The sequence below is a fragment of the Bubalus bubalis genome, chromosome 7 (genome assembly GCF_019923935.1).
Source record: "Bubalus bubalis isolate 160015118507 breed Murrah chromosome 7, NDDB_SH_1, whole genome shotgun sequence".
NCBI classification, from domain to species: domain Eukaryota; kingdom Metazoa; phylum Chordata; class Mammalia; order Artiodactyla; family Bovidae; genus Bubalus; species Bubalus bubalis.
Window position 1 is genome coordinate 36,143,341 of NC_059163.1, and position 24,949 is coordinate 36,168,289.

Genomic DNA, 24,949 nt, shown 5'->3' on the forward strand with positions numbered 1-24,949 from the left:
GTATCTTTGGGAATGCATCAGGTACTTAACTATAGCAACAACCTTGAGAACTGCTACAATTTTCTAAGTGGTAAAGTGTCTGTAGATTTATTTCTTAATTAAATTTGCAATTTGGATTACAGATTTTGGTTAATATCACAAAAATGTTACAAGCTTGGGAATAGTTTATTACTGTTTAATGTAAATTATTTGTTAATTGCTTCATAACAACTTTCCAGAAAAAAATAGAGTATACTTAGCTGCAGTTTTATGGCTACAGCTTAATCCCAAGACCTATAGGCTTTAAAAAAAGGGACATGGTCCTTTTGGGTTTCCTGTGGACCTTTCATTTTATTCTTTTCTTTTATTAGCTCTTTTCCTTCATTCTTGTTTGAGAAAAAACAAAACAAAACAAAACAAAACATTTAGGGTAATGATTTGTTTATATGCTTTTGCTGTGATTGTTCTCCAAATAGTTATTCAAAATCGCTTGTTCTCTTGCATCCTAATAATGCTTTCTTTAAATTGTCACTCTTGTATTCATTATAATGAATGCTTAATCTATTTTCAGTTGTGGAAACAATATGTGCTTTTAAAACTTTATGAAAATAGTGATGTATTTTTGTATAATTCACACAGTTTTGTGTTCTTTCTCTTTTAGTGAATTTGTTGGATTCACGGACTGTCATGGGGGACTTGGGATGGATTGCTTTTCCAAAAAATGGGGTAAGTCTTTCTGAAATTTTCCCTACAGCTTAAATTACTTAAATAGACATCATCTTAAGTATTGTATAGTTGTATTCTCTGTACATTCTTGTTGTTAAGAAAAGATGAGTATATATGTGAAGAAGAAGGGGGAGACTTCAACTTAAGTCTGGGGATAGCAGGGAAATTGGGAAGAGATTTTAATGAACAAACAACAAATGTATTATTTTCCTCTCTGAATGTTTCTCCATAAAAAAATGTGAAGGTTTTCAGCATTTAGGAGAGTTTTAGGTTGAAGGAACCAACACATTTTTAGAATTGATTTATTGAAAAAGAAAAAAATAAATGATAAAAAGATATTTGCTGCAATATGTCCTTAGCTTGTTTGTATTGACTAGGAAGTAAAAGTTGATGTGTCAATGACCAGTGTTGTATCAAACACTTGGAACAGTTTATTACGATTCATTCACTACATTAGGGAATTAAAATATTATAAGAAATTCCTTTAAATTCCACTGTGATTAAAAAATTTCTCAGAATATTGTCAGTCATCATTCAAAGGTTTTCTTTTAATTCTTGAATTTTTCTCTATTGAAAACTGTCAGAAAAGATGCTCAATAGAAGATTTTTATAATCTACTGTTGTTTTAATTAGTAAATTATTGTATGGTGTACATTAAAAATAAAGTCTTTGGGGTGAAAATTAGGTAAGGCATTTTAAAATATAAACATATTGATAATATTTATAATGCTAACCATCTTAAAATATATATTATATAAAAGTATTCCTTATCTTCTGTTTAATGAAAAACACATTCATATTATCTGATGGAGAATGAAAGCATAAGTAAAATATTGTGACATAAAATCATTGTATTATGCAGAAAGCATTAACTGTATTGTGTGACTGTTATATTGAAAACAATCTAGACTTTGATGGAATATTTTTATTATTTAATGACTTTAATATTTAAACAATTTGAATACTTAAAACTTAATTATATAGTATATACATGAATATATTTTTAAAATTATGCATACTAATAATATTTCATATAACCTTGAAGGTTAATTTCAATCTAGTTAAGGAATCAAATATCATAACACATCTGGTTATAACAACCAAAATAACAAAAACTTAAAATCTTTTTCCACTTGATAAATATACCAGATATGTACATTTGTCCTTTATTTAGAACAGTCAGTTCAGTTCAGTCATGTACGACTCTTTGCAACCCCATGGACTCCAGCACATTAGAACATTTCTGTGGAAATAAGACGTGTGTGCTAAGTCACTTCAGTCATGCCTGACTCTTTTTGACTCTGTGGACGATAGCCCGCCAGGTTCCTCTGTCCATGGGATTCTCCAGGCAAGACTACTGGAGTGGGTTGCCATGCCCTCCTCCAGGGAATCTTCCTGACCCAGGGATTGAACCTGAGTCTCCGGAGGCTCCTGCATTGCAGGTAGATTGTTTACAACTCAGCCACTGGGGAAGCCCTGGAAATAGGACAAGTAGTATTAATTGTTCTAGTGCCTAATAATACACATGTTAACATCCTCATCTCTGTGTGCTTTCTCTTTTTTCATTAAGTTGGTATTTCTTTTTGGTTGTTGAATAATATAGTTACATTTAGAGGTATAATATAAAGTAATACAAATAGATTGTTATGATATTAAAACATGAAGGTAAACCATGTGAAAAAAATTATTATTCAATTTGTAATTGAACATAAAAACACTCAGTTTTGTCTTCAATATAGCCAGTGCCAACATAAAGATATATATTCACTTAATCTGTCTTTTATCTTTCTTATGTTTTTACTTTCGCCATTTTTTTCTTCCTTTTTCCCCTCACTGGCCACCTCTGAGTTATTTTCTTTCTTTCATCTTTAAGTACACGTCCTATTCAGGAAGATGTCTAGCTAACATCCATATGTGAGAACCTGTAAATATATTTTGTTCTCTGTATTTTTTCAAATATCAAAAATGATTTATTACATAAATATTTTGAATTGCCCTTTTGAGAAGAGGCTGACATATTGGGATGAAATTAATTTTTTTAAAGCCTCAGAAAATATGTCATATTCTCTTTGAATTTAGTTTTGTATTTCTCATATTTCCATTCAGTAGTTATTCAGAAAAGTTTGGACAGAGTGTAACTGTGAGGGTAAATCTGATGTTGTAGTTGTTGCAGCTAGATAGTTTTAGGGAAATGACTCAGTTTTAAGTGTGATTTCTGTATAAAGCACAATTGACTTCTTTATAAAAACATTATCTTTCGTACCGGGAATGAGCTATTTCCAGGCATTCTAAAAACCTCATCCTTACATTTTGTTTCTATTATAATTGTTAGTATATTGTTAATTTTGTTCAGAGTTTTTTGAAGAGTATTTTTTCAAAACGCTTGTAATTTTTTTAGTGGTTTCCACTGGCTAATTTAACCACACTGCTAATGCCTGGTGTTAATATTGAAGAAAAAGAAATTAAATTAGAAAAACTTAGTGAAATGTGCACTTATCCAAGTATAAGGAATGTGTGTCAAACCAAGGTGTTACATTTTGTGTTAAACTCACCCAAATGCAAACTGAAGAAACTTTTAAAATTATACTTTAAAGAAAATAAGCATAAAAGTGCAAGCAATTCCAATAAAATTTGCATGTACTTTTTATATATTGTTATTAGGTTGAGTCATTTATGAGTAGATAATCTAATTCTAACTGAAATATAGATCATTGACATAATGTTAGCAAAAATTCTTTAGTAAAGATATCTGAAAATTTTGTCTTCCATAAAAGCCATGAGAAAAACTGAAAAGTATTATAAGAATCAACTTATCAGGACTCTGGAAATGTACCAAACTCTTGGAGTAGTTCTGGGAACAGTCAAGAGAAGGACTAAATCTTGGTAGAACCACAAGTTTGTGGCATTTTAAGGTACCCTGTGTTCTTTCCTGCCTCTTCAACTCTTTAAAGTAGTCTTTGAAAAAACTAAACAAAGCAACAATCTGCCATCAGGGTGAAAATGGTAGTCTGACAGGTACTAGAGTGGGGTGAGTCAGGCAGGATATACTTCAAACATTTGATCTCAGAGAATTGTCATTATATATAGCCCAATAACACCCTAAAAGAATACTCTCCTGAGACTGTCTTGACTAGATTTCCTCAAGTCTCAAAGCCTTTACTTTACTAAGTAAATAAGAATATTGTGGATTTTGTTTTTTTTCCTAGAACATTTTCCTGAACTTCAGACCTTAGGAAAGAATATTTTATTCTTTTATTTTTAAACTAATCAAAATAGTACCTTAAATGTAGGCCTGAGAACTGGACAAGTAACTTAGAATAAACACTTACTCATCCCTGTAGTCATGTACACATTCCATACACTTCTTAGAAACCATCAGTGCACCTGTTGTACTCTTTTTTTTTTTGTTTTCCTTTGGCTTTTAAGCTTTTAGATTTCTTATGACAAGCTCATATTTACCATTGTACAGTGTTTCTAAAACTTGGCTCAGTTCCTGGCATATCATAGAACTTCAATAAATATTTGTTAGAAGGATAATATTATTTTTTAATTTATGAAATGGGTCATACATTACTGATATGTAGTTCTACATGTAGATTAAAATAAGTGTGACAGAAAGTAGAACTGGGCAGTGTTGGCACCCAGTACACATCCTTTCTTTGACCTTCTGTTGCATTTCTATTTTCATACTGAGATCCACCAGTCCATCAGGTTTTTATGTTTCTTTGCTTTTGACTCTATCTGTATAGATTCATTGTCAGCACTTAAAGATTGGGAGATTTCATGTAAAATCTGAATTTCCAACTTTTCTGTTTAGTTGGAAGCTTCAGAAAGCCAGGGCTGGCAGATTTCCATGACCTCTTCAGCCCAAAGTTGAGCAAAGGCTTCTGTTGGAAGACTAAGCAAATTCTTCTGTTTGACTCAGTTTCCACCTGCTTCTCTTCAATTATTTAAGCTGATAGTCTGCAATATTGACATTATCATGGAGTCATTTTTCAATATTGCACAAACATTGAGATTTTATTTTGTTTCAGGAGGGATTTTATTTTTGAAATTTTTCTCATTGTTACATGCTGAGAGAGTTTCTTCCTAGTTTTGTTTGAGTACTTCACCTTAGGGCACATCCTTTGAATTTTGGCTGCAGCTTGTACTTTGTAACCACAGTATATGAGCTAGACTCTGTGTGTGTGTTGTGTGTGTGTGTGTCTTCTGCCTTACAGTAGTAATTTGGAGTCTCTTTCCCTTTTTCTTTCCTTTTTTTTTTTTTTTTCTGTACATGTCCAGGAGTACTTTGTTATAGAAAAGTTAACTTTTATGCAAATTTGCTGCATTCATTCATTCAGCAGATATATATTAAGCCCTTACCTTGTGGCTAGAACTCTTCTAGGCACAAACTATCAAACTATGTGTGCCTTACTTAGTTTGTGCCTGGTTTGGTTAGTTATAGTAGTTGTTTAGTTTGGTTAGTAGGTTATATATGTATACATACTAGAGTTATTAATAGTTATAGTAGTGAGAATGAGTCAGAGCCTAACTTTTCTTCTCTACTATAACCAGGGTTATGGTAGTGAAGATAGTAGTGGGAAAACACACACACACACACAAGCAAAAGTCCCTGACACCCTGGAGCTCGGTGTGGCATTATTACTTTGAGAATGAGTTATCAGAGTGTTAGAGTAATGTGATAAGTGAAATGTTTTCTATTCTTTTCTCTCTATACTTGTACAGAAGTGGCAGAAAGGTTACAGTTTTTGCTCAAGGTCATTCAAGTAGTTTATGACACAGCTGGGAGGAATATGTATGTGTTTGGCACATATGATAACATGTCATTCTTTCTCATTGTCTTGCCATAAAAAATACTTTTATTTAGTACATAAATTTATTTGATACTAACAATGACAAGGTAAAAAGATATATTTAGTATTTTTTTGCAGATGAAAAAAATGAGGCAGATTAAGTGTAAGTGACTTGTCCAAGGGTATTCAGTTGGAAAGAGACTGAGGCCATTTTAAACCCAGGTCTTCCAGGGTACTGGTACTCCTACCAGGAGGTGAACTCCTCCAAACAATTAGGTCTCCAGAGACATAAGTAGGTTCTGGATAGTTCTTAGACTTCTAGTTTATATAAAAGAGGAGTTGGTTCTGAAGAGAAAATTCACCTCAAAGAAAGTTTTAAATGAGCTAGAGTGGGTCACATGCTATTCAGTTCAATTGTCACTCAGTCGTGTCCGACTCTTTGTGAACCCATGGACGGCAACACGCCAGGCCTCTCTGTCCATCAACAACTCCCCGAGTTTACTCAAACTCATGTCCATTGAGTCAGTAAAGCCATCCAACCATCTCATCCTCTGTCGTCCCCTTCTCCTCCTACCCTCATTCTTTCCCAGCATCATGGTCTTTTCAAGTGAGTCAGTTCTTCGAATCAGGTGGCCAAAATGTTGGAGTTTCAGCTTCAGCATCAGTCCTTCCAGTGAACACCCAGGACTGATCTCCTTTAGGATAGATTGGTTGGATCTTGCGGTCTAAGGGACTCTCAAGAGTCTTCTCAACACCACAGTTCAAAAGCACCAATTCTTTGGCACTCAGCTTTCTTTGTAGTTCAGCTCCCACACCCATACACAACTACTGGAAAAACCATAGCTTTTACTAGACAGACATCTGTTGGCAAAGTAATGTCTCTGCTTTTTAATATGCTGTCTAGGTTGGTCATAGCTTTTCTTCTAAGGAGCAAGCGTTTTTTAATTTCATGCCTGCAGTCACCATCTGCAGTTATTTGGGAGCCCCCAAAAATAAAGTCTCTCATTATTAATTGGTATTAATAGATCATAATACATTTGAAAAAATGTATAACACATGTGCGTGATAAGTCGTTGCAACCACATGGTCTGTAGTCCAACAGGCTGCTGTCCATAGAATTTCCCAGGCAAGAATACTGGATTGGGTTGCCATTCCCTTCTCCAGGGTATCTTCCTAACCCAGGGATCAAACCTGAGTCTTCCACATCCCAGCTGTATCTGTAATTCCCTCTGAATTTTGGGGACCTGGGAGAATCTCAGCTTTCCTGTCTGTTAAGCAGGAATGAGTGGCTATTAGGTCATCTACCTTGCAGTGTTGTTGTAGGGTAAGATAGGATAATGTACCCAAATGGACCATGTCGTCCCTCAGCCACTAAAAAAATAAAAAAGATAGTGGTCGATTAAAAAGCTACTTCTGTATTCCTGTTTTCAAGACAGAACCAGAAAGCAGTATTTTGGTAGTTAAAAGGAACAGCCACTCAGCTCTCCCTTTGGCATTTGACAGTTCAATGAAGTAAGTAACTCTTCAGAGGTTTTATACCTTAGCTCCCAAATGTAGGACTCAACACTCCATTTCACTTTGAATAAAATAAGCAGAGGATTTGTAAACTTCCTGGAACTGGTCTTTAATTGTAGACAGAAACAAAAAGAAACAAGCAAAACATGGGCTGACTTCTGGCTTAATTGATGTAAAATATCAGTGCATTTGTTTGCATTTGTTGCTGCTGTTGTTTAATTGCTATGTCATGTCTATTTGTGACCCAATGGACTGTAGCCTGCCAGGCTCCTCTGTCCATGGGATTTTCCAGACAAGAATACCAGAGTGGGTTGCCATTTCCTTCTCCAGGGTATCTTCCCAACTCAGGGTTTGAACCTGTGTCTCCTGTATTGGCAGGTGGATTCTTTACTGCTGAACCACTGTGGAAGCACCAGAACATGCATAGTTACTCTCAATTCTAGATTTCACTGCTTATTTGAGGACATATTTTTCCCTACATAGCACCTTTTGTTAGCATTTTATATTGAGATTCTCAAACTTTTTCAGTCTCAACCCATTAGAACATAATTCTAACAGTAATGACTAATATTAAGATCAGGACCAAGGAATAAGGAATAATAAAGAGGTGTTGAGATTAATTGATTTTATGATCGACTTTTGTCATCCCTCTATTTTTTAATGTTTTTAATAAGATTTTGTCTTAAATACTTGTTATTTTTAAGCCATTTGCCTTATTTAAAAATTTAATATACTTAGATTTGCATAAAAATGAGCAGAATGTATGGAGAATTTCTATACACAACCTCAATATTCCCCTCACCCTTTCCCCACTATTATTAGCATGTTGCATTAAGTATGTTGTTATAATTGACCAGCCAAATGTTGATAGGTTATTACTAGCTAAAGGTAATGGTTTATGGTTTATATTAAAGTTCACTCTGTTGTACATTCTGTTGTTATTGTTCAGGGGGTCAGTCATGCCCAACTTTCTGTGATCCCATGGACTATAAATTCTGTGGGTTTTAACAAATATATTACAACATGAGTTTACCATTGCAGCTTCATACAGAACATTCACTGTTCTCTCTGTATACACTCTGAAGATGTACCTTCTTATAATTACAATAGCATTATTTTGTTCACCTTCTGGAACATTTAATATTGATTAATCTATATAGTCTAAGCATGTGTGTAAGTAGCATTGTTTCCTGGACAATTTTAGTAAGTGTTTCCAAAACATATTTTTCCAAGAATAAAATGAATGGTTATCGTGTTTGTTTATAGAGGATTATGCTCTTATGTCTCAGAAATTCCACTATTGCTCTTTTTCCATCTGTTGTTTTTACAGTAGATTACAGGGTACACCTGCCTCCTTGCTTTGGTGGAAAGTCTTTTCCCCACTGAGTTCTCTGTACTTCCTGTACACACAATGGGCAAGCCATCACATTCTCCTGAGTATCACCTCTGAATCTTACTGCAGTTTCCACTTTTGTATTTACTCGCGTCGTCTTCCATTCAAAGAGGATAAACATTCTTTTGGAAATCTTTTCTTGTGCTGATCTTAAGGGTTATTAGGATCATTTGGAATAATTTATTCATTTGAGAGAGATTTCAGAATATTGACTTAAATCATATTTGTACTAAAATGGAGATAGAGTAATCGTCTCTGCCTAGGGCAGAAAGAACAAGCAGTAGTCCTTCATAGAGTCACTTCAAAATCAAGGTTTATGGCTTTTCTTGTTTTAATGTCTCTTTGTTCTGTTTTCTGATTTCTTTGAGACAGAGAGCCTGTGTATTTACTTCTAAAGTTGAAAATAACTCATTTAGATTATTAAAAAATGGACTGTGAATCTGTTGTTAGTATTTTATGTGGATTCTCCTGAATCAAGAGAAAAACTGAATATTCCATTCTGACACTCAGATTTTGATTAAAAAAAATTTGGTTTTGTGCATTGTTTCTTCTCCCCAAACTTGAAGGAGAAGGATGAGGAAAAGTATTTGAACACTGTGAATCTCAAATATTTTGGTTATGATCAGAGTGAGTTTTGCCAGAACCTTGTTTGGGCTTTGCTTTCTACCAAAGGAGAAGAAAGATAATGATAAGCATTGAGGCCCACACTGAGTGTGGGGAGGCTAATAAAGATGATAATAATGCTGAAGTGGAAAAAAAGAGCACATTAGTGGATATAGAAAAGCTCTTTATTTGGGCAGTGATAGAAAAGAATTCTAAAGGGAATGGATATTATACTATATAATGCAAATGCCAGTATAATGAAGAACAGTCTTGTTCCAGAATAGCTTTGTATTCATTATTTTTTAGAAAAACAAAAAGCATACCCCACCCGTAAGGTAATTAAGATAAATAATTTAAGGAATTCAAGATAGTCATTAAGCATACACTGAAGTTTAGATGAAGCACAATTTCACATGTAGATTTCCCACATGGAAACTTAGTAATTATGAATAAAGTTTTTTTTTTTTAGTGTCCCGCTCTGCTTTGGCATATCAAAGAAGTGTTGTAATTCGTCTTTGATATATACAATTATATTGAATAAATCAGCATTAGTCACAGTGTACTCCTGCAAGTAAGATTGTCATGCTTGTTTTAATTGTTTAGTAGATGTTCTGTTTGTACGTTTAAAGTTATTGTGTGTGTGTGTGTGTGTGTGTGTGTGGTTAGTTGTTCAGTCATATCTGACTCTTTGAGACCCCATGGACTGTAGCCCGCCAGGGTTCTATGTTCATGGGATTCTCCAGGCAAGAATATTGAAGTGGGTTGCCATGCCCTTCTCCAGTAAAGTCACTATGCTGCTGCTGCTGCTAAGTCGCTTCAGTCATGTCCGACTCTGTGCGACCCCATAGACGGCAACCCACCAGGCTTATCCATCCCTGAGATTCTCCAGGCAAGAACACTGGAGTGGGTTGCCATTTCCTTCTCCAATGCATGAAAGTGAAAAGTGAAAGTGAAGTCACTCAGTCGTGTCTGACTCTAGTGACCCCATGGACTGCAGCCTACCAGGCGCCTCTAAAACAGTGCAAATATTTTCTTCTTTACAGGCTCTCAAAACACTTTCACATTATAGGAATACTCACAAATATAAACTGGAAAATGACCTTTATCCATAATACCCTCTTGTTAATCCTTTCTTTTTACCTTAACTGCAGTCGGCTAGATAAAGACCTCATAGCCTTCAAACTGCAGTTTGAAGTCTTACTTCCTTGGGAAACTGTGGTTCAAAGGCTAACTAATCATTCCCCCATTAGCCAGTTGATTATTCTGCAAAATTATTTTTGCCTCTATCCCAACCCCTATCTGGGCTTCCCTGATGGCTCAAATGGTAAAGAATCTGCCTGCAGTGCAGGAGACCTGGGTTTGATCCCTGGGTCGGGAAGATCCCCTGGAAAAGGGCATGGCAACCAACTCCAGTATTCTTGCCTGGAGAAGTCCATGGAGAGGAGCTTGGCAGGCAGGCTACAGTTCTTGGGGCCTGGAAGAGTTGGATACAACTGAGCGACTTACATTTTCACTTCAACCCTTATCTGTTTTTCCTCCAGATCACAATGTATGCAGCTGTGTTATCCATACTCATCACCTTGGCTAACTTTCTATCCAAACACTTAATTCTTCTGATCCATTTTTCTTGGATGATGTTTTCTACCGTTCTGTATCATAAGCAGGGAACATAAATGGGAACCTGGACTAGGAAATGGCAACCACTCCAGTATTCTTGCCAGGAAGCCTCATGGACAGAGGACCCTGGTGGCTATAGTCCTTGCGGTCGGAAAGAGTAGGACACGACTGAGCACCTACACACACACACACACACACACACACACACAGAGTTTCAGATTATTGCTAAAGTTATATATAGCTTACAGTTAGCTTGCCTGTGATAGGAGACAGCTGTGCACATACTTGTATCAAACAGTCATTTCCCAGTATTATTCCTTCCTGCTTCATATTGGGTTCACATATTTTACTTTTCCCCACTATGTATATGGAGATTTCTGGGCTTCAATTTAAAGGTTTCTCTGTGAAATGATGTGCTCCAAATCCGAACCTACAATCATTTTCCTTCTGAAAGAAAATAAAACTCTGTTCTCATTGATACGTGCTCCATTTTCTATATGTGACTATAATGATTTTTTTTTTTAACTTTCATCTTCTCATTCATTAATGAAGACGTTAAATAAAACTGGGCTTTGCAGAGGTCCCCAAGTACCAGGTATTTTCCAAGTGGTTTGATTGCTGTTTATCATGACTTTTTTTTTTCCCCTACCCATTCTTCAGCTGTTTTCAATTCATGTGACAGTGCTCCCATGCAAGTCAATTTGAATTAATTTTGCAAGCAAAATGCTTTATGGTTCTGAGTACATAATCTGCCTCTCCCACAGAGAAAAAAAATATACTGTAATCATCCAGCATTCCTGTTGATTATTTCCATTAAAGGCAGCAGGGGGAGAGAGAATGCTCAAGACTCCTCTCTCATTTGAAGTTTTTTGAGCTCTTTGCTATTCATTACCTTATTCTCTCTCCCTTTTTTCCCCTTTGTGCCATTCAGTGCTTGTACTAATGCAGAAAATGATGGTCCAAATTGTTCAGCCTGACATCTCTCTTTTCTGGAGCCTGGGGCTGCTATCTTTTTGATCTTACATCCCACCACTCTTCCCTCCATATGATCTGACTTCTCTCTTTTTAACTCCCCAAAGGATTAATGTAAATTTGTACCTCTTGAATGGATTACTTTCAGTATTCCACCTTTCACCCTCCATATAGTCCATCTTAAAGCTAGTAATTTTTCCAAGCCCAGTTTAAGTTATACAACATGAAGCTTTCTCTTACCACCTGCAAAGGTGATCACTGCCTAGTCTGTCAGAATTCAGCACTTCCCATTTATTGAATACACTAAAAATTAGATATTTACAGTGTTACCAGTGTTTGAGTGTGACTTTTTAAGCTTCTCTAGTGTAAAGACCTTTCTGTTGTTACTTGTAGCGTGCTGTCCTATGCCTTAAATATATATTCACATTAACAGCATTTGTCACTGACAGATACATAACTAGGCATGGATCTGTAGGAAGCAGTGGTCATTCAGACCCAGAAGGCTGTAGATTTTTGTCTAAAATAGAACAGTAAAAAGAGACATAAAGGTTTGGATTTAGTCTTATTTATTTGGTGTTATGCAGCTTGAACTAAGAACACTTTATTTTTATTATACAGCTAATTTTGCTGTTGCTGTTTAGTTGCTAAGTCATGCCTGACTCTTTGTGACCCCATGGACTGTAGCCCACTAGGATCCTCTGTCCATGGGATTTCCCAGGCAGGAATACTGGAGTGGGTTGCCATTTCCTTCTCCAGGGGATCTTCCTGATCCAGGGATTGAATCTATATCTCATGCTTGGCAGGTGGATTCTTTACCACTATACCACCTGGGAAGCTACAACTAATTTCCCCAAAATATTGTTATGTGCTAAACAGTGAGATTACATTGATACACAGGACTCACTTCCTTTCTTCAACTAATCAATGGATAAGTTTGAATGATGTTCATTAGAGCTATGAAATACAGAGTCTGTAGAAACTTTCTGGGGCCCTCTCTGTATTGAGTTCAATCCAGATTACTAACTTGTAATATGTATTTGCCTCCTTAAAAGGCATTATGGTTAACATGGAGACTTGGAAATCAGCTACTCTAGATTCATATTCTGATACCAGCCCTCACTACCTAATGTGTAGCAAGTTAGTCTCTCTGTGTCTCTCTTTCCTCATTTATAAATCATGTATAATACTGCCTACTGAACAACCTTCTCGTAACATTTAGAATGAGACAACGATGTGATGCTTAGCACAATGCCTGGTTAACTCAAAACCCAAGATCAATTTGAATAGCTGAAAAAATGAAAGAAAAGTATTGGGCATGCTTTCATGAGCTAAAAAGTGGTTGACCCCTCTCTCTGGTTCCTACTTTTGACTAGGCGTTTGTTCATTTTTCTCTCAGGACAGCAGATTTCTTTGCTTCGTTCCCACATGGCTTTCGAGATCTTCCCTGGTAGCTCAGTTGGTAAAAAATCTGCCTGCATTATAGGAGACCCTGGTTCTATTCCTGGGTCAGGAAGATCCCCTGGAGAAGGGATATGCTACCCACCCAGTATTCTTGGGCTTCCCTGATGACTCAGATTGTAAAGAATCTGCCTGCAATGTGGGAGACCTGGGTTCAATCCCTTGGTTGGGGAGATCCCTTGGAGGAGGGCTTGGAAACCCACTCCAGTATTCTTGCCTGAGAATCCCCATGGACAGGGGAGCCTGGTGGGCTACAGTCCATGGAATTGCAAAGAGTCTGACACAACTGAGCAACTAAACACACACATGGCTTTCACCCAATTTCAAATTTGAAGGACCAGCTCAGACTGATTGGGAATGTTCTAAATTGCATATAGAAAGATTTTGATCAGTACCATTCAGTTCTGTCAACCATCACTGATTCAGATAAAATCAGCTGGTTTGAGGAAGGAGAGTTCTTTCATACTCATATTTAATTGATCTATTTGACTAATTTAAAATCTTACTATTATATGTCCCACTATTCTTTTATTCTAAACTTCACTGTAACCAGTGATTCTATATCTTTGGTTATCATCATTCTGTTCTGTAACACAAATATTACTGTGCCTCCATGCTACTTTCTGGTATACATCTAGTTATTATGAGTAAGAAGACTAATAACATCCTGTTAGCTCATCGTTTCCTTAGAGGCCAAGAAAATCACCCTTGTGTATGCTGACCTGGTTATGAGAGTCCCTACGCTGCATCGTAAGCCAAGTCTCCTGCTTAGAAGCAAGTTACAGATACAAAAATATGGAAACAAAAGAGGAGGGCAGTCTTTACTGTTGAGTAATAGTCTTTACAGTCTTTGACATCAATTAATGCTTTTCTTATGTGGGATTGCCTTCTGTGATTTCAACACTTCCAAAGTGTTATTCAGAATATTTAATGCCATAGGTTATGAATCTGAACTTACTCAGAAAACATGTTCCAATTCAGGGTTATTTCTTAATACTTGATCTAGAGCATAGATAATGAAAATGTACATATGCTTCATGAATCCTTCATGTATTCCACTCCACATTATATACATCCGGACAGGACAGCTGCCAGAACTGTTGGAGAAGTTTCATTTTAAAGAGTTTTGTGCAGTTGGGCACGCATGAACTTTTAATTGATTATAACATGCAAATATATAATAAGATGAAGAATCACAGGCTGTGCTTTGATTACAAATTATTTAAATAATGGAGGATTATTCAGTTTGTGTCACAGATAGTTCCAGTCTGTACAGTTAAAGGCCAAATGATGAGTATAATCCTGAAAAATAAAGTCGTTTCATTAAACAAGCCTCCCTGGCTTACTGTTTGCTTTATTTTGATGCCAGATTGAATAATAGGATTTTTAAAGGTAATTTAACAGTGATAGTATATTGCATTTTTATCATCTTAGAATTTTTGAATTCTTTTACATTTGTAAAATATACAGATTGAAGTAATTATGATAAAAATACCATATAATTTCAGTGCTTATGTCAGGAAAATTAAAGTGGTTCCAAAAAGTGTTATTAATATGGAGGGTGAAAAGTAGCTATAATGTCATCTCATGTTGATAGTATTTTCTTGCTAGCCAATCATCAGTAATTTTCATGGAAGCTTTATTCATTAGTGCCCTGAAATTTATACCTGACATATACATTTAATATGTAGAGTGTATTTTTTGAAAGTAGAAATGAGCATGCAGATATATTGTCATATATGCTGTCAGTAAAACGTTGAAATTAGGATCTTTCAGGGAACTTCTTTGTATCATCAAGTGGAGAATTAAAGACTTAGCTGAGAAAAATAATAAACCACAGGATTTTATAGTTGAAGTTCTTCATGTTATTTGAAAAATATGATCAATATTTCCAATATACCTAAAAGAGTTGATTTTTTTTTAGAGTTGGTTTTTTAAAAAAATGAATTCATATAGTATAAAACTATCAAAATCTCCACCACATAAAGAACAGCACTAAAAATGAAAACAATAATGGTAACAGCATGAATTAAAATTGCAAGTTGTTCCAAACCTTAGTTACCTCAGTTTATTCATTCATTAAATAAGAATTGTTCATATTGTTGCTTTTGTTCAATCATTAAGTCATGCATGAACTGCACAAACCAGGCTTCTCTATCCTTCACTATCTCCTCTTTGAGAGTTGACTCAAATTGATGTCCACCGAGTTGGTGATGCCATCCAACAGTCTCATCCTCTGCTTCCCTCTTCTTATCCTGCCCTCAATCTTTCCCAGTATCAGGGTCTTTTCCAATGAGTCGGCTCTTCGCATCAGGTGGCCAAAGTATTAGAGCTTCAGCTTTAGCATCAGTCCTTCCAACGGATATTCAGAGTTGATTTCCTTTAGGACTGACTGACTTGATCTTCTTGCAGTCCAAGGGACTCTCAAGAGTCCTCTCCAGCACCACAGTTCAAAAGCATCAATTCTTCAATACTCAACCTTCTTTATGGTCCAGTTCTCACATCCGTATATGACTAGTGGAAAAACCATAGCTTTGACTAAACAGACCTTTGTTGCCAAAGTGAGGTCTCTGCTTTTTAATATACTGTGTAGGTTTTTCATAGATTTCCTTCTGAGAAGCAAGCATCTTTTAATTTCATGGCTGCAGTCACTGGTTACAGTGATTTTGGAGTGCAAGAAAATAAAATCTGCTGTTGTTTTCAGTTATTTTTTCCCTTTTAATTGCCATGAAGTGATGGGACCATATGCCATCATCCGAGTTTTTTGATGTTCAGTTTTAAGCCAAATTTTGCACTCTTCTCTTTCACCAGCATCAAGAGGCTCTTTAGTTCCTCTTCACTTCTGTCATTAGAGTGGTATCATCTGCATATCTGAGGTTGTTGATATTTCTCCTGGCAATCTTGATTCCAGCTTATGATTCATCCAGCTTGGCATTTCACATGATGTACTTTGTATTAATATTAAATAAGCAGGGTGACAAAGCCCACCCTGAGGGCTCTACTCTCTTGACTGTATCTCCTGAAGGTCCTACTCCCCAATACCATCACGTCAGGATTTCAACTTCCAGAAGTACAAGCTGGACTTAGAAAAGGCAGAGTAACCAGAGACCAAATCGCCAGCATTCATTGGATCATATAGAAAACAAGGGAATTTCAGAAAAATATCTACTTCTGCTTCATTGACTACACTAAAGTCTTGGACTGTGCGGATCACGACAAACCTTGGAAAGTTCTTAAAGAGATGGGAGTACTAGACCATCTTACCTGTCTCGTGATGAACCTGTATGCAGATCAAGATGCAACAGTTAGAACCTTACATGAACAACTGACTGGTTCCAAATTGGGAAAGGAGTACATCAAGGCTGAAGAAGGGCTGACTTCTGACTGATGCTTTTTCCCAAGTTGATATTTACTTTAGTAGACTGAGTAGATTTAATAGATTATCTGAAACAGAAAATGCATATGTCAATGCACAGGTTAAGCCAAAAGGATTCTATACCCAAGTAAGTTTCAAAAATATTTTTTTTGTTTGTTTGTTTTTTTTTCTTTTTTTTTTTTAAATTTTATTTTATTTTTTTTTTATTTATTTTTTTTAATTTTATTTTATTTTTAAACTTTACATAACTGTATTAGATTTGCCAAATATCAAAATGAATCTGCCACAGGTATACATGTGTTCCCCATCCTGAACCCTCCTCCCTCCTCCCTCCCCATAAACTTTACATAACTGTATTAGTTTTGCCAAATATCAAAATGAATCCGCCACAGGTATACATGTGTTCTCCATCCTGAACCCTCCTCCCTCCTCCCTCCCCATACAGCTTCTACCACAGCCACATACAAACAAGATCACATACATACTTGAACACACAGCCTCTCTCAGCCACTCTCAGGGAGTCATTTGCTGTCATTGACATCAGCCTGACTGTGGTCTCCTTTCAAGAACAGTTTCCCACACAGTCACGTCATCTAGCCTGTCTCCTTCAGCCAAGGCCACAATGACTCTCACCGGTCAGTTTTGCACATACACACAGTCATGTGTTTTGATGTTTCAACTGCTCATTCGGGCCATCATTTTCTCATATACACAAATGTTTGGTGATTTATAGCCACTGCTAGTCCCTCTGGAAGGTCCCTGCACACACATATTTCTCTACTTTTTTCATTATACTAAACTTTTAGAGATTAATGATCATGCAGGTCTCCCAAATAATTTGATCAAGAAGTATTTTACTCACTATAAGTATGAACATCTTTATGAAGAATGTTCAGCGAAACACAATTTAGGAAAAAACATTTTTTAAAAGAAATTTTTAAAAAACATATCTGGATGCTGTGATAACAGAAATAAGAATAAAGAAATATATGTTTCCCCTTTGTCACAATGGTATATGGAACATTGCCTAAGAATCACTTCCTTATGCATGACGAAATTCTAAGGCACCATAATAACAACTAGCTAGTTTGTCACTGGAAATTGCAGCCTATACATAGTTTTGGGACACATTAGACTTATTTTCCATTCTTATTGTGTAGACTAGGTGACCTAGACATGCAAGCCATGGTTGGAGAGAACTTCAAATCTGCTCTTTCTAAATGTCAAAGAAATTCCATTTTCACTTACATAAATGAGAAACAAAATAATTTATTTATCTTATGCTCTAATTATACATCAATATAATGTCATCTGTTACTACATGGTAGAATAGAGAATGAAACCATATAAAAATCCCACAGTTTTACTGAATAAATATTTTCTAAAAAAAATGGAGTAACTTTTCCGTCAACTTGAGCATCACATGTGCACAAATGGACTTTCTAAATAACACTTAGATTCAAAATTATGTGATTTTGCATGCTGCTGCTGCTAAGTCGCTTCAGTTATGTCAGACTCTGTGCCACCCCATAGATGGCAGCCCACCAGGCTCCTCTGTCCCTGGGATTCTCCAGGCAAGAATACTGGAGTGGATTGCCACTTCCTTCTCCAATGCATGAAAGTGCAAAGAGAAAATGAAGTCACTCAGTTGTGTCCAACTCCTAGCGACCCCATGGACTGTAGCCTACCAGGCTCCTCTGTCCATGGGATTCTCCAGGCAAGAGTACCGGGGTTGCATATAACTTTGAAATCATGCTTTTGAACTTAATTTCTTGAGTAGTTTATTTGTTAATTGTTTTGTCCAACAAATATATATCCATCAAACTAGAATGCTTAGAATTACACTGGACACTCAGGATACAAAGTTACAAGATTTTCATTGACTTTTTGAAAAACATCTGCTATAGCTGGAGCCAAATACATAAAGAAGTTCAGGTCTTGTAATGAAAGTTTTTTACAGTGAAATTTGAACTCCAAATTCAATCCATAATGTTTAAATATTCTATCAAAATAATGAAGTAGCTAATAGTGATGTCTTCTGTGGACTCTGGTAAGCAATTTATGTATTTGGTGATCTGTTAGTCTTCTACTGCGATATTTATAAAACCTCAGAGGTTCAAAAGTGTTTTTCATTATTGCAATAAATTCATGTTTTATTTCTCCATTGCCAGTGACAAATTTAAATGTCAAGCCTTGTTTGATATAATGCCTGTTTTCCAAATGTAAATTGTTACTCAAAGTGTGACTTAGATATATGTTAACATTTATTGAAATATTTTATTTTAATAAATATTAAAATAACTGCTAATACACCCACATACTGCTGATCTGGATGTTATCTGTGTCAGTTGGTGATACCAAAATTAGATTAACTTATTTTTAACCATAAATTGAATCAGTTGTTATACTGTTGATGATTTCTTATTATGTAGCTACAACCATGGAGACAAGCAGATTTTTAAATTTAGCTCATTTTTGCAATGGCCTCCTTTTGTGAATTAGGTCAAATAGGTCAATTACTAAATCTTTCTAGAGATGAAAATATTGATATACCTTATAGAAGAACTGGGAGAGAAATATAAGCACTGTTTAAATGGATGATATCTTAATATTTCTGAGTGTCGTAGCTGGTATCACTTGACTTGAGGAGATTAGTTCACCTCCTTTGTTACATACTATACGATTACCTCTGCACATGACAGCAGGAGCATATAGAACATATGAAAATCCTTCATAGATGTGTGTCTTCTACACACTCAGGTAAAAAGGCAATTAATCATCTTATATTACATAGTATTATATTTATTATATATAATATATGTATATATTAAGAATGTGGATAATTCTTAAAGAGATGGGGATATCAGACCACCTTACCTGCCTCCTAAGAAGTCTGTATGCAGGTCAAGAAGCAACAGTTAGAACTGGACATGGAACAACAGACTGGTTCCAGACTGGAAAAGGAATACATCAAGGCTATATATTGTCACCCTGCTTATTTGACTTATATGCAGAGTACATCATCCAGAATGCCAGGCTGGATGAAGAACAAGCTGGAATCAAGATTTCTGGGAAAAATATCAATAACCTCAGATATGCAGATGACACCACCCTTATGGCAGAAAGTGAGGAAGAGCTAAAGAACCTCTTGATGAAAGCGAAAGAGCAGAGTGAAAAAGTTGGCTTAAAACTCAACATTCAGAAAACTAAGATCATGGCATCTGGCCCCATCACTGGCTGACTTTATTTTTCTGGGCTCCAAAGTCACTGCAGATGATGACTGCAGCCATGCAATTAAAAGACCCTTGCTCCTTGGAAGAAAAGTTATGTCCAACCTAGAGAGCATATTAAAAAGCAGAGACATTACTTTGCCAACAAAGGTACACCTAGTCAAAGCTATGGTGTTTCCAGTAGTCATGTATGGATGTGAGAGTTGGACTATAAAGAAAGCTGACTACCAAAGAATTGATGCTTTTGAACTGTGGTGTTGGAGAACACTCTTGAGAATCCCTTGGACTGAAGGGAGATCAAACCAGTAAATCCTAAAGGAAATCAGTCCTGAATATTCTTTGGAAGGACTGATGCTAACACTGAAACTCCAATACTTTGGCCACCGGGCACGAAGAAGTGACTCATTTGAAAAGATCCTGATGCTGGGAAAGTTTGAAGGCAGGAAGAGAAATGGATGACAGAGGATGAGATGGTTGGATGGCATCACCAATTCGATGGATTTGAGTTTGAGCAAGCTCCAGGAGTTGGTGATGGACAGGGAAGCCTGTTGTGCTGCAGTCCATGAGGTTGCAAAGAGTGAGACAGGACTGAGTGACTGAACTGAACTGAATCATCTTATATACTGTATATGGTAAATTGGCAGTTTCAGAAAACAATAGACCCACAAGTACAATGATTCTCTTCATGTGGCTTTTTTTCTATCATCTCAGTCTATTGTTACATGTAGTAGATTTCCCTGTATAACACTGCTCTATATCTCTCTTTTCCATGTACCGATTTATATAGGAGATCATATACTATAGACCTTAATATCATAAAGGAAAATCCTGTTTTCTTAGTTCAGTTCAGTCACTCAGACATGTTGTTGGTTATCTAAATCTTAAATATCCTTAGTACCACAGTTAATAAAAATAATCATGTGCAATAAATACTGAACTTTTAAGTGGTCATTTCATCTGTAATTTTTTCTTTTTTACAGAATTTGTTTATAAATATCTGTTTATGAAATTTATTCCTTTACACATGAAATTATTTTCAATATTTTGTGCCTTTAAAGACATCTGTTGTCGTTGATTAGTCATTATTGCAAACCCATGGGGTGTAGCCTTTCCATGGGATTTTCTTGGCAAGAATATTGGAGTGGGTTGGTATTTCCTCCTCCAAGGGATCTTCCCCACCCATGGATCTAACTGGATTTCTCCTGCATTGGAGGCAGATTCTTTACTCTGGTGAGCCACCTGGGAAGCCCCCCTTAAAGACATATACCTTAAAGTTTGTTAGAATGTTGTGAGAGAGGTAAAACCAGGGTTAATTTTGTTAGGATTTTAAAAGGAAATGCACTGATTAGTAACAGTAAGTGAAAATTCTTGCCCCCATCCTTAGTCAGCAAGTCACGTATCCATTAATGGGTGGCAGCCACATTCTTCAGTAAATTTGTGAATCACTAACCTAAAAGACATTGAATAATGACACATCAACCTAAAAGCATTCACTTTATGGTTTTGGAATATCACCAAAAGTATTTTTGTATTTTAAATAATTCAATAAATTTTTTTTTATTATTTTGTAATTATTTTAGCTCTTTCTATTTAACTTTTTCTGAAGCATAACAATTATTTCCATTTTACCTCTACATGTTATTTGACAAAATTCTGTTTTCCCAGTTTCTGATCTGTATCATAATTAGTAAAAGTGAAATGTGAGATTAGTTGTTAGATCATAGAGTTTTTTTTTTTTGTCCATTAATCATTAGCACTAATGGTACAAATATATGCATTTTTAGCATTTTCTAGTTTTACTTGAAAGTAAGCAATTTTATCAAATCAAGCCTTAAACTTTCATTGCTAATTATAATAGTTGCCATAGTGCTATTTAGCACATGGTTGTTAAAACACATAATTCATTTGTTTCTAAGAGCAAGATACTCTGTATTCAAAATCTTTGATGTGATTTCATTAAGAATTTTTTGTTTTATTTTTCTGTCACTCATAATAATAGACACAATCCATTATATAAGGCAGAAATATACTTACCAAGCAGTCACTATGAAGCTATTGACCTCAAAGTCTTTCTTTTTATTGAAGTAGAGTTGATTTGTAATACTGTGTTAGTTTCAGGTGTATAGCAAAGTGATTGTTATATTTTTCAGGCTATATTTCATAATATGTTATTACAAGATACTAGATATAATTCTCTGTGCTATACAAGTAAACTCTGTTGCCTATCTATTTTATGTATAGTAGTTTGTTAATTCCACATTCCTAGTTTTCCCCTCCCTCCTTCTCAAATCCTTTGGTAACCATAAGTTTGTTTTCTATGTCTGTGAATCTATTTCTGTTTTATATGTAGATCATTTGTATTGTTTTTAGCTTCCCACATATATGTGATGTTACATGCTATTTGTCTTTGTCTGACTTCACTCTGTTTAATATTCCCTAGGTCCATCTGTTTTTGTTGCATGTGACTATATTTCATTCTTTTCTATGGCTTAGTAGTATTCCATTGTGTGTGTGTGTGTGTGTGTGTGTGTGTGTGTGTACGTACTACGTTTTCTTAAGCCAGTTGTCTGTTGATGGGCACTTGGATTGTTTCCATGTCTTGGCTACTGTAGATAAAGCTGCTCTGAACATTGAGGTGCATGTGTCTTTTCAAATTAGAGCTTACATTTTTTTCTGACTATATACCTAGGAGTGGGGTTGCTGGTTCACATGGTAGTTCTATGTTTAATTTTTTGAGAAACTGTTTTCCATACTGGTTGCACCAATGTACATTCCCACTAACAGTATAGGAGAATTCCCTTTCTCCACTCCCTCTCCAACATTTATTATTTGTAGACTTTTTGATCATGGCCATTCTTACCTTATTGTGCTTTTGATTTGCATTTGTCTAATAGTTAGCGGCATTCAGCATGTTTCCATATGCTTTTTGGCTATCTGTATGTCATCTTTGGAGAAATGCCTATTCAGATCTGCCCATTTTTTGACTGAGTTGTTTGTTTTTGCTCTTGAGTTATATGAGTTGTTTATATATTTTGAATATCAACCTCTTGTTTGTTGCATCATTTGAAAATATTTTCTCTCATTCCAGAAGTTGTGTTTTCATTTTGTTGATTGTTTTTTTGCAAAAGTTCTTAAGTTTGCTTAAGGTCCATTTATTTATTTTACTGAGCGCAGAATTTTTATGTCTAAGTCTCCATGGAGTGGCTCTTCTCAATATACACAGAATTCCAAAATCCTGGAGCCTTCTTCCTCATATGGTTATCTCAAAAGGTTAAAGAGACAATATTTCCTTTCTATCACTTATTGTAAACCTGAAACTGTGTTATATTATATTAATTTTATGATTGTATGCCTCCTATGATAGTATGTTAAGTATGTCTCCGTGTGTGGCTAAGTTGCTTCAGTCGTATCCGACTCTTTGCAACCCCATGGGCTGTAGTCCAGGTTTATCTGTCCAGGGAATTCTCCAGGCAAGATACTGGAGTGGGTCACCATGCCCTTCTCCAGGGAATCTTCCCAACCCAGGGATTGAACCCAGATCTTCCACACTGCAGGTGAATTGTTTACCATCTGAGCCAGCAGGGAAAGCCAAGAGTACTGGCGTGGGTAGCATATTCCTTCTCCAGGATATCTTCCCCAAACCAGGAATCGAACTCTGTTCTCCTGCACTGCAGGAGGATTCTTTACCAGCTGAATTATGAGCGAAGCCTGATATTGTGTATATTAGTTATTATTACATACTTTGATATCATTTTGTGAGACTTAAGGCCTAGGAGCCCAACTCTTTTAATTAAAAAGAAGTTTTTGTATTAAAAGAAGTATAAAGTAGAAAAAAACTTTTTACTTGGAATATGATTTCTTAAGATTTATGTCTAGGTTAGTTACAAGTTATATGGGAGAGCTACCTTTTCATAAGCTAAAGTGACTAAACCCATTTTATGCAAATCATTTGGTAATAAATTGTCATATAATGACTCTGTGCCCTTAAAATTAAATCTTAATACACTATCTGACAGTTCTCAGCTTTGCTGAGTTTCTGCACGACACACCAATCACTCTGTTCTTATTAATAATTTAAGTTACATGAACTTGAAGTTCAAATACTGTGCATAGTTTACCTCAGAAGCCAGACCAGGTGCATTCTGTAAGGCATCATTCATTCCCTCTTTTTTATAGACAAAACCTAACAAGCATCTCCTAGAATTATGCAATAGTTACACCTCTCATCAACCAACTCATCAACTGATGAGTTTTAAAAATTAAGTCTAAAGCATTCCCTAAATCAAAACCCATAAACTACCTGCTATTATCACTATTATTTTATTAAAATAGAATTCTAATACCAAAATAATGAGAAGCACATAATCCTCAAATAAATAATAATCCATTAAATTGAACAAACTGGGTTTTGTGAAATACCTCACAATTTTTCTCATTTCTTTAAGAATTAGTGAAGATTTTGTCACGGTCCATTGGCTAATATTTGGACATGATATAAAATTTGTATTTTCATTTATAGACTGGAACACTTGATTTCTTGTCCAGGATTTTAAAACTCTTCAGTGTTTCCTCAAACTTGAATGTAAATTCACCCAGGTCCATATGTGAACATATAAGCAAATTAAAGTGCAAATATTTTTCAAGAAAACCTTTCATTGCTATGATGCTTACCATTATTTTTAAATCAGTGTATGTACCCAGAGTCTAGTTGATAGACTTATTAAAAAAAAAAAAAACTTTACTTAGTTTACAGTTCATCTTTGAAGAGTATACTGAATAAAATACTTTTTAGGGTTGACTCTAACCAAAAAAGTTACTTTTCTGTAGAATAAAGCAATCTCAACACAATACAATTACACAGGGAGAAATATCAATAACCTCAGATATGCAGATGACACCACTCTTATGGCAGAAGGTGAAGAGGAACTCAAAAGCCTCTTGATGAAAGTGAAAGTGGAGAGTGAAAAAGTTGGCTTAAAGCTCAACATTCAGAAAACGAAGATCATGGCATCCAGTCCCATCACTTCATGGAAATAGATGGGGAAACAGTGGAAACAGTGTCACACTTTATTTTTCTGGGCTCCAAAATCACTACAGATGGTGACTGCAGCCATGAAATTAAAAGACACTTACTCCTTAGAAGGAAAGTTATGACCCACCTAGATAGCATATTCAAAAGCAGGGACATTACTTTTCCAACAAAGGTTCGTCTAGTCAAGGCTATGGTTTTTCCTATGGTCATGTATGGATGTGAGAGTTGGACTGTGAAGAAGGCTGAGCACTG

The 24,949-nt window shown here is 35.6% G+C and overlaps 1 protein-coding gene across 11 annotated transcripts in view; it reads left to right on the forward strand.

The window, feature by feature from the left end:
- The window catches only part of EPHA5 (EPH receptor A5), a 401,719-nt gene that overhangs the window by 33,926 nt on the left and 342,844 nt on the right, over positions 1–24,949 (forward strand). For all 11 annotated transcript variants that reach the window (XM_025289995.3, XM_025289991.3, XM_025289994.3 and 8 more), the window contains exon 2: positions 641–705. In XM_025289995.3, the coding sequence (XP_025145780.1) occupies positions 641–705 (65 nt within the window). The remainder of the gene's footprint in view (positions 1–640; positions 706–24,949) is intronic.